General features: G+C 36.4%; 1 protein-coding gene and 1 non-coding gene across 2 annotated transcripts; one reads left to right on the forward strand and one right to left on the reverse strand.

Moving 5' to 3' along the window:
- Positions 1 to 513: 513 nt before the first annotated feature.
- On the forward strand, positions 514 to 2,295 carry LOC102617158 (cytochrome P450 94C1-like). Its single transcript, XM_006492143.2, has one exon. The coding sequence runs from the start codon at positions 514 to 516 to the stop codon at positions 2,044 to 2,046; it is 1,533 nt and encodes a 510-aa protein (XP_006492206.1). The 3' UTR covers positions 2,047 to 2,295.
- A 4,269-nt stretch (positions 2,296 to 6,564) lies between these two features.
- Positions 6,565 to 6,702, reverse strand: LOC112496011 (small nucleolar RNA Z247). Its single transcript, XR_003062429.1, has one exon. It is a non-coding gene; the product is annotated as a small nucleolar RNA Z247 (small nucleolar RNA).
- Positions 6,703 to 10,280: the final 3,578 nt, after the last annotated feature.

The following is a 10,280-nucleotide window of genomic DNA, read 5'->3' on the forward strand; positions in this document are numbered from 1 at the left end:
AAATATCACTTATTTACGTCGTCTTACCATCAGACAACCATATATAATAGTGGAGAAGTATAGTCTATTATCAACTAACATTAAAAATTTGAATTAATAACCAAGGTTATTATACACAAATCCGAAAAATTATTTAAAGAATCTAACCTATAATTATCAAATAAGAATATGTATAAGATGTATGATAAAAAAACTTACTCATTTAATATAACTCTTATCACTTAAGTCAAATTTGGGTGACTAGATGTCCAAAATACATCCACGAATAGCCATATAGATTACATTTATATTATAAATTAATTGGCTTATTCCATATATGCCGGTTGCGGGTGGGGGTGTGAACACTGAACAATCACATGTAAGACTTTATACTAAAATTATTTCACAATTAATAGATATTATTAGGCTGAATTAAAAAAAAAAAAGGGTATTCAACCTTAGCCCCACATCTATATAAATTTGCTCCTTTTATTCCTTAGCTTCATTACTCTTCCTTGAGTTTTTATTTCATTAATGGAGTCTCAAGCTTTTTCATTATTGGAGCCACTGCAATCTTTCTATTGTTTCGTTCTGTTTCTCTTAACCATATCATTTTTTCTCTTCTCAATCTTACTACTCTATATACAAAGGCAGAAATTTTGGTGCAACTGTGAAATTTGCTCTAGTTACATTTCATCATCTTGGTCCAATGAATTTAAAAATCTTTGTGACTGGTACACTCATCTTCTTCAAAAATCCAAAAACCAAACAATCCAAATTCATGTTCTCAACAACACAATCACAGCAAATCCAGACAATGTCGAGTATATCCTCAAAACAAGATTCAACAACTACCCTAAAGGAAAGCCATTTTCGATGATCCTTGGTGATCTTCTTGGCAAAGGAATTTTCAATGTCGATGGAGATTTATGGATATTTCAAAGGAAAATTGCTACCCTTGTGCTTGCTAGCATTTCTATCCGAACATATGCATTTGAACTCGTCACAAACGAGATCAAATATAGACTCCTTCCACTTTTATCTTCATCACTTGCAAATAACGATACTACTAGCAATAATAATAGCGTAGTGGATTTGCAAGGAGTTTTTAGAAGATTTTCATTTGATAACATTTGCAAATTTTCATTCGGGTTGGATCCTTATTATCTTGAATCATCACTCCCCATTTCTCAATTTGCCAATGCCTTTGATCTTGCATCAAAGTTATCCGCTGAGAGAGCAATGGCAGCACTGCCACTAGCATGGAAGATCAAGAGGCTTTTCAACATGGGCACTGAGAAAAGACTCAAGAAAGCAATTGAAGTTGTTAATGATCTTGCTATGGAGGTCATTATGCAGAAGAGGAAACTAGACCTTTCTACTGAAAACAGTCAAGATCTTCTATCAAGATTCATGAATTGCATCAGCGATGACAATTATTTGAGAGACATTGTTGTAAGCTTCATTTTAGCCGGCCGCGACACAATGGCCGCAGCATTAACGACATTCTTCTTTCTCCTAGCACATCACCCTCAAGTTGTGTTAAAAATTCGGCAAGAATTTGATCAAGTCATGTCATTGGATCAAGAAGTACTTGCAAGCTACAATCAAATAAGGGAAATGCATTATTTACATGCTGCAGTCAATGAGAGCTTGAGGCTATACCCACCAGTACAGTTCGACTCAAAATTTGCTCAGGCGGACGATATCCTAGCAGATGGAACCTATGTTAACAAAGGTACTAGAGTCACGTACCATCCTTATGCAATGGGAAGAATGGAAAAAATCTGGGGTCAAGATTTCATGGAATTTAAGCCTGAAAGATGGCTGAAAAATGCCATGTTTTGCCCACAATGTCAATACAAGTACCCAGTTTTTCAAGCTGGTGCCAGGGCTTGTTTGGGCAAGGAATTGGCTTTGGCGGAGATTAAAATGGTAGCTCTCTCTGTGCTTAGTAAATTTGATATTGAAATCGTTGAACCAAGGGGTGCACCCCGGTTCGATAATGGGCTCACAGCAATGTTGAGGGATGGGCTCCAAGTTTTGATTAAAGAGAGAAATGAGTGATCAAATTGCATCATAAATGTTGCTGGTCCTCTATAGCTTTTTTAGCATCTCCTTTGGTTGAGTGATGGGTGCAATTTTTGGTGAAAAAGGTGGTGGCGATATTTTAGATTAAGACTCAATGAGTACTTTAATATGTAAGTGAAGAGTCAGGAAGTGATGATGACGTTTCAGTTGTGAAAATAAATGTGCTTAAATTATGAGAAGAAAATGGTGTGAATCATGATCCTTATATGGAGAAATGAAATGCAAATTAAAATAGTAATATAAGATAAATGAAAATCGAAATGACATGTAAGTTCTACTTCCTCTTTGATTTGAATTGAAACCTTTTTCTTTTTATTCTTCATTCCCCTTAGTTTCTATTTGACTGGCTTGAATCACGATACAAACAGATTTTATGCTAGGTATATTTTATGCTAAACTATGTCTATGTTGAGTCTGAAAGAATTCTTAAGATCGAAGAAAGATGAGATAAGCTGAATCTAACTGTTTTATTAAGCTCAAAAATAGTGAAATTACAATGAGCTGGTTTATATAGTTGCTTAGCTCAGCATCCAGCTTATTCACGAATTTACAAACACATGAAATGCATGTTAAGAATCTAATCACAACCGTACATTTCTAACTAATTCATTTAATCATGCAAAGTCAGAGGAATCTCTGTATAGCTATTTTGCCAACTGGAATCTTCTGGCTTGTCACGTGTGATCCTCAATCCATTTCTCGTGTGAGTAACATCCTTGGTCAGCAAGTATGCTTCAGCCAATACTCCCACATGACTTGATTCAAGTTCAGCTTCATTCAATATTTCAACATCCCTTCTCAAACTTAAATCTCTGGAAGAGACTTTAAGTTTGTTTCTAAAGAAGCTGAACTTAGGATAAGTAAGTGGTTTGGTTAACACATCAGCAATTTGATCATTGCTTGAGACAAATGCAACTTCTACCTCTTTCTTTTCAACCATGTCTCTTACAAAGTGAATGTCAATTTCTATGTGTTTCGTTTTTGAATGAAGAACTGGATTTGTAGCAATTGCTGCTGCACTAGTACTGTCACTCAACAATAATGGAGTGCAGCTGAGCTTTACATTTATCTCCTTGAGAACAGAGCAAATCCAAGTTATCTCTGCACATGCTAATGCCATGGCTCTATATTCAGATTCTGCTGATGATTTTGACACTACACTTTGTTTTTTTGAGCTCCAGCTAACCAAATTATCACTTAAGTAGATGCAATAACCACTGGTAGACCTTCTGTCATCAGGATCACTACCCCAATCAGCATTAGAATAAGCTATCAAATCAAAAGACTCTGACTTCCTGAAACTTAAACCATGGTCAACAGTTTCTTTCAAATATCTTAGGACTCGTTTGCAAGCTAATCAATGAGGCTGTAGAGGACTTGCCATAAATTGACTTAGCTTATTCACAGCATAAGCAATCTCTGGCCTGGTAAGTACAACATATTGAAGTCCTCCAATGGCGCTTCTATACTGAGTAGGTCAGAGTATTTTGTTCCCATAAACTTACTCAACTTGTCAGTTGTTGCAAGTGGAGTATCAGTTCCATTACAGTTCTGTAGATCAAACTTTGCAAGTAACTCCTTTAGATATTTGGTTTGAGATAGCACTAGGGTGTTTTCATTTCTTGTTACCTCAATACCAAGAAAGAAATTTAACTGTCCCAAATCCTTGAGAGCAAAAGTACTACTTAGGTCCTGAACTAGTTGCTCAATCTTAATGTTATTGCTTTCAGTGACTATAACATCATCAACATAGATCAGTACAATAACCACATCATTTCCATTCTGTTTGAAGAACACAGATGTATATGATTTTGCTCTACAAAAATTCTATGATTTCAGTACTGATTTCAGTTTGTTAAACCAAGCTCTAGGAGCTTGTTTCAGCCCATAGAGAGCTTTCTTCAACTTGCAGACATGCCTTGGATAATCTGGATTTACAAACCCTTCTGGTTGAGGCATGTACACAGTTTCAATCAGCTCCCCATTTAGAAAGGCATTATTGATGTCAACTTGTCTTAATTTCCAGTCATGTACAACAGCAAGGTTTAGAACAATCCTTATGGTTGCAGCCTTAACTACTAGACTAAAGGTTTCCTGATAATCCACTCCTTTAGTTTGTAGATAACCCTTTGCCACTAGCTTGGCATTGTATCTGCTTATTGACCCATCAGAATTTTTCTTAACTCTAAAAATCCACTTGTTTCCCACCAACTTCATATTTTGTTCTGGGGGAAATAAGCACCAAGTCTGATTGTTTATTAAAGCATTGAATTCATCTTGCATAGCTAGTTTCCAGTTGTGATCATTCAAAGCTTCAGTAACACTTGAGGGTGTGTCTAGAGATAAGGTTTTTTCTGTATTGAAAACTTTAGGTTTAAAAGTTCCAGCTTTAGCTCTGGTTATTATGGGATGTGAGGATTTTAGTTGAGGTGTGACTTGAGGCATTTCAGGAGTTTGATTTTGGAGATGATTGTTTCCAGAAGTGACAGAATAATTTGAAGGGTTTTGAGTGCCAGATTGTGCATTTGAAGCATTGTTGAGTAATGAACAAGTGATCTCATTATTGTTATCAGAACTCAGATCATTAGGAGGAGTAATTTCCAGATTTTGATTGTCAGATGGATTTACACCAGCTGCTGTTGCCTCATGACTGTGACTCTTAGAAGGAAAAGACACAGTGAGGAATTTACTAAAGGTGTTTGTGAGTTCAACTAACTGTTTTGGTTCAGTACACATGAACTCTGGATCTGTTTGGAAAGGGAAAGAACTTTCATTGAAATTTACATGTGCTGCAATGTATATCCTTCCACTTGAGCTAAGACACATGTAACCTTTATGTGAATGACTAAACCCCAAATTTACACACTTTGAACTGTGAAAGCTGAACTTATGACTATTATAAGGTCCCAGAAATGGATAACACTCAGCAAAAAATCTTTATAATGGAATAATTTGGTTTTTTTTAGTAAAGAGATTCAAAAGGTGTTTTGTCATTGAGGACAGGTGTGCTGGTTCTGTTTATAAGATAGGCTGCATTTGAGAAAGCTTCCCACCAGAACTTTAAAGGTAAGTGGGCTTGAGAAAGAAGAGTCAAACCAGATTCTACAAGATGTCTATGTTTCCTTTCAGCTTTTCCATTTTGATGGTGAGTGTATGGACAAGAATATCTTAAGGATATTCCTTCACGTTTAAGATAGGTTTCAAAGGCTTTGTATTCACCCCCCATATCACATTGTAAGGCTTTTATTTTTAGCTCAAGGCTTTTTTCAATCTGGTTTTTAAAAGTGATAAATGCTGTAAGTGCTTGGGACTTTTGTGTTAAACCATAAATCCAGGTGCAGCTTGTTTTATCATCAATGAAGGCTATGTAATATCTAAACTCTTGATTTGAAATTGTAGGAGCAGGACCCCAGAGGTCACTGTGAATAATTTCTAGAGCATGTTTAGTTTTTGTTTCACTACTTTTGAATGACAATCTATGTTGTTTTCCATATTGACATGCTTTGCAGAAAGACAAATCAAACTTATTATTTCCGAGAGAAATGTTACAAGCTGACAAAGTTTTCCTAAGTGCAACAACATTAGGATGACCTAATCTCAAGTGCCACAGGTCTAGCACTTTGTACTTGTACATTTTTCACTACAATTCACTGAAAGTATAGACTCTGGTTTGTGATCTTTATTTACTAAGAATAGGCTTGAACTGATAGTAGATGATGATAGAATAGACTTGGCTTGATTGGAATTAAGAGGCAAACACAGCAGCTTGTACAATCCATCTTTAGCCATTCCTTTCATAAGAACGCTCCCCCTTCTCTTGTCCTTAACAGCACAAAATGATTAATTGAATTCAATATAAACATCATTATTATGCAAAAGTTTTGAGACACTAATCAAATTCTTGGTTATTTCAGGAACATAAAGTATGTGATTGAGTTTAATATGAGGTAAAATGTGTGGTTCAAGTGTACTGAGCAATGAATGACGAATAGAAACTATTTTAAGTTTAGCTCCATTACCTACTACAAGTTGATCACTCCATTTATATTCTGAGCTGATGTTGAGATTGTTGAAGTCATTTGAGATGTGGTTTGTTGCTCCACTGTTGAGGTACCATGCACCATCTCTATTTCCTCCATTTTCAGCTACATATGCACTTCTTCGATTTGGCATTTGATTTAGTACATAATTCTTTTTGAACCTGTACCAGCAGTGTGATTCTTCCTGAAGCAGATCTGACAAGGTCCCTTAGGTTCATCTTCATCAATCTGACTTTTGCCTTTGGCCTTATCAGAAGCATTTGAGCTTTGGTTAAAGTTTCCTCCACCAAACTGTCTTGCATTTGAGTTTCTAGGTTGTCTTCCACCATAGCTGTTGTTATTTCCATTGAAGTTGAAATTTCCTTGCCAGTTTCTTTTCTGATTTCCTCTTTGATAAGCTAGGTTAGCTTGATAGTCCATGTGACTAACAGAATGTTGATGCTCAATCCTATTTTCATGACTCAGCAGCATTCCATACACTTCAGAAGGCATAGTGCTTTCAGGCCTAGCATTGATTGTGGTAACAATCGAGTCATACTCATGACCTAAGCCAGCAAGTAAGCAGAGTATAAAATCTTCATCGCTCATGTTGTTACCAGCTACTCTTAATGCATCTAGAGTAGTTTTCATTCTTGTATAGTACTCATGCACTGTCATAGATCCCTTCCTTGTGGTTTCAATATGAGTTCTTAAGTGTAGAACTCTGGATCTGGATCTTGCTCTAAACTGAGTAGCAAGGATCTGCCATACATCCAGTGAGGATCTTGCTCCAACAACAGCACTCAAAACTTCTTCACTCAAGATTGAGAGTAACCAGCTCATGAGTTGTTGATCATTCCTCCTCCAGATCTGGAATTGTGGATTTGGTGAAGTAATCACAGTCCGATCACTGTCAATGTTGATCATTATGCGATTTGGTGGAGTCTTTGAGCTATCAATCAGATCTTCTAGATCACTTGCGTTGATAGTACCTACAACTTAAGAACACCATAGCAGGTAGTTGTTATTAGTGAGCTTAATAGGAGTATTGAACACAAGCGAGCAGAGAATAGAGGTACTGATGTTTGAGACTTGATTTGAGTTTGTAGTTGAGCTTGAAGCTCTATTATTGTTTTGATTCTCATTGTTTGCCATTATAGCTTCTCGTCTAGCTCTGATACCATGAAAGAATTCTTAAGATCGAAGAAAGATGAGAGAAGCTGAATCTAACTGTTTTATTAAGCTCAAAAATAGTGAAATTACAATGAGCTGGTTTATATAGCTGCTTAGCTCAGCATCCAGCTTATTCACGAATTTACAAACACATGAAATGCATGTTAAGAATCTAATCACAACCGTACATTTCTAACTAATTTATTTAATCATGCAAAGTCAGAGGAATCTCTGTATAGCTATTTTGCCAACTGGAATCTTCTGGCTTGTCACGTGTGATCCTCAATCCATTTCTCGTGTGAGTAACATCCTTGGTCAGCAAGTATGCTTTAGCCAATACTCCCACATGACTTGATTCAAGTTCAGCTTCATTCAATATTTCAACAGAGTCTATGCATATCATCGTGGGATCATGCAAAGGCCACATGCTTATTCGTTCTTCGAGAGTCAAAGTGGTTCCTATCCTAACCTCTTGGGGTTCGTCTGCGGTCCCTAAATTAATGGTAATGGGTTGGGTTTCTTCCATGACGGGTTGAGCCTTCCTTTCCTCTGATCTCTCCACCATTTCCAAGAGTTCAGGAGGAGTTTCACTCTAGGTTTCTTCCTCATCTACCTGCATGAGGCAGTGATCATTGGAAGGGGAGCTAAGATCTGCTATTTGTTTTCCTTTTTTTTTTCAAGATTTTAAGCATCTCATCATCATCAACAAAGTCCTCCAGCTGATCTCCTAGATTTCATTTCATTGCAAACCACAAGTTCCTTGATTACAGACTCTCTGGCCTCCAGGGCCGACTCGACTTCAGAAATGATAACAGACACTGACGGGACAGACACATCATTATTTGGGACAGACTTCAGACCATCCTCCGAAGAGGTTACATTAAACAGTGACTCAACAGACTTGACTAAGACTGGTTCAGATAGAAGACTGACAGACTTCAGCTGAGGAAGAGAAGATCAATTGCGTGGTGCTTCATCGGCTGGGATGATGAGAGTGGATGGGTCTTTTGCCACTGGGTCCGCAATTATCATGGACACCATCCCTTGTAAAAATGTGGCAATAGGAAGTTTAACATTTCATGTGAGAAATGGTGAGACCGTTTATGTAATAAGGGCAGTAATGTTTTTGCATTTATTTTGGTCCTTACTTTCCAATGAGTTTTTATATATAAGAAAAATACGAAGTTTCATGCAAAAGGCCTATATGAGGTTCTTTTTCTTTTCAATATATTAAATCATTTGGTATCTAAAAATCATATTAAGGCCCGATTAATCCAGATTCGAGCCGGGCAAGACTACTAGGGCGGCAAAACTTTCCCAACAAGTATTTAACGCAACTGCATTCCCAAGTCTCGAACCAAAGGCCTTAATTAAGATAGAATAACCTCATGTCAGCTGATCTACGCACTTGTTGATAACCCATCTAAGGTTCTTGATCACACTATATTTCTTCTCATAATTTTAAGCACATTTATTTCATAGCTGAAATGTCATCATCTCTTCTTGACTCTTCAACCAGATATTAAAGTAGTTGCCAAATCTTAACCCAACATTTATCACCATCACTTATTTTCTGCAAAAATTGCACCCATCGCTCAAACCAAAGAAATGCTCAAAAAACCAAAAAAAAAAGCAACATTTAAATGATGCAATTCGATCACTTGTCTATTTAATCACAACCTGGAGCCCGCCCTTATCATTGCAGTGAGCCCAATATCAAGCCGGGCTACAATTTTTGTTTCAACAACTTCAAAATCAATTTTACTTAGCACTAAATCCGTCATGTCATTATAAAAAAAAAGAAAAGAAAATGCTTATTAGCACAAAGAGATCTAGCTACTATTTTCGTCTCGTGCATAGAACGGAAATAGTAATTAATTCCATCACTCAATGCCTCAAGAGTGAATGATTTTATTAAGGCCAACAATAAAATTGTTTGCGACTTCTTATAATTAGGCATTGGCCAACACCCTAATTATGTTTGCAAATTAAAATATTTACAAATGGAAGGACAATTATTTTAGCAAGTATTTTAATTTTTGTCATTACATTTTTTTGCAGAAGCGCGAGGTTGAGCAATTACCAATATTACAGTGACTGTAACTTCTGAAAAAATATAAATGTGGTGTAAACAAATGCAAAGAAAATAGGATACAATAATTTACGTGGTTCGGCGTAATGCCTATATCTACGGACAAAGATTGGAAGATAATTTTACTAATAAATGAAAATTTATAAAAGTGAAAAAAATTCTCAAAACCCAAAACCCCAATACACCCAATTGTATTCTCATTAGAACACTCAAGTGGAAGATCTCTCAAATTTCGCAAATCTTTTCACTTGCAATTGCTCTCAATACAAAATGAGATACTAACAATTGCAAAGTGCTTATCTATTTATAGGAAGCATTGCTCACCTAACATACGTTTCAATTTGGCTTCAATTTGCCAAATTGAAAGCTTAGCAATCGGTGCCAACTTTCTCACCAAATTGTAGTCAAAGTTAGCTGTCTCTCAACAATTGCATGCTAGTTGTCAATTGCATGCTTGACTTTTCAACACATTTTACTAGAGTCATATTCAAAATGTGATTAGAGTTTTCTATTCAGGTAGGATTTTGCCCCTTATTCATTTGAGGTTCTTCCAAAAAATAAAAAATAAAAAAAAGAAGAAGGTAGGTTTATATTTGCATATTTGAGTTTACTTAGACAATGGATTTACACTCAATTCATAAATTACGTCAATCCCGATCATGAGCTTTGTTGTACTAACAATAACTGCTATTCTGCTAAGACTAACTAAGAGCTTTGCATAATACCTGATTGAAGCACTTGAAGGAGAACCAAAGTGCAAAAACCGTCTCCTGTCTCCTATATGTAGGAGTGGCAATGGGGCGGGTATTGTGCAAGGATGCTGACACCCGTACCTGTATTCGTTTGATAGTAGATATCTCTGTCTACCGTACCTGTTTAAGTTTTGAACGGATACGGGTTAGAGATTCTCTATTAATCCCCTTCTC

This window comes from Citrus sinensis, chromosome 4, assembly GCF_022201045.2.
Source record: "Citrus sinensis cultivar Valencia sweet orange chromosome 4, DVS_A1.0, whole genome shotgun sequence".
Classification (NCBI taxonomy): domain Eukaryota; kingdom Viridiplantae; phylum Streptophyta; class Magnoliopsida; order Sapindales; family Rutaceae; genus Citrus; species Citrus sinensis.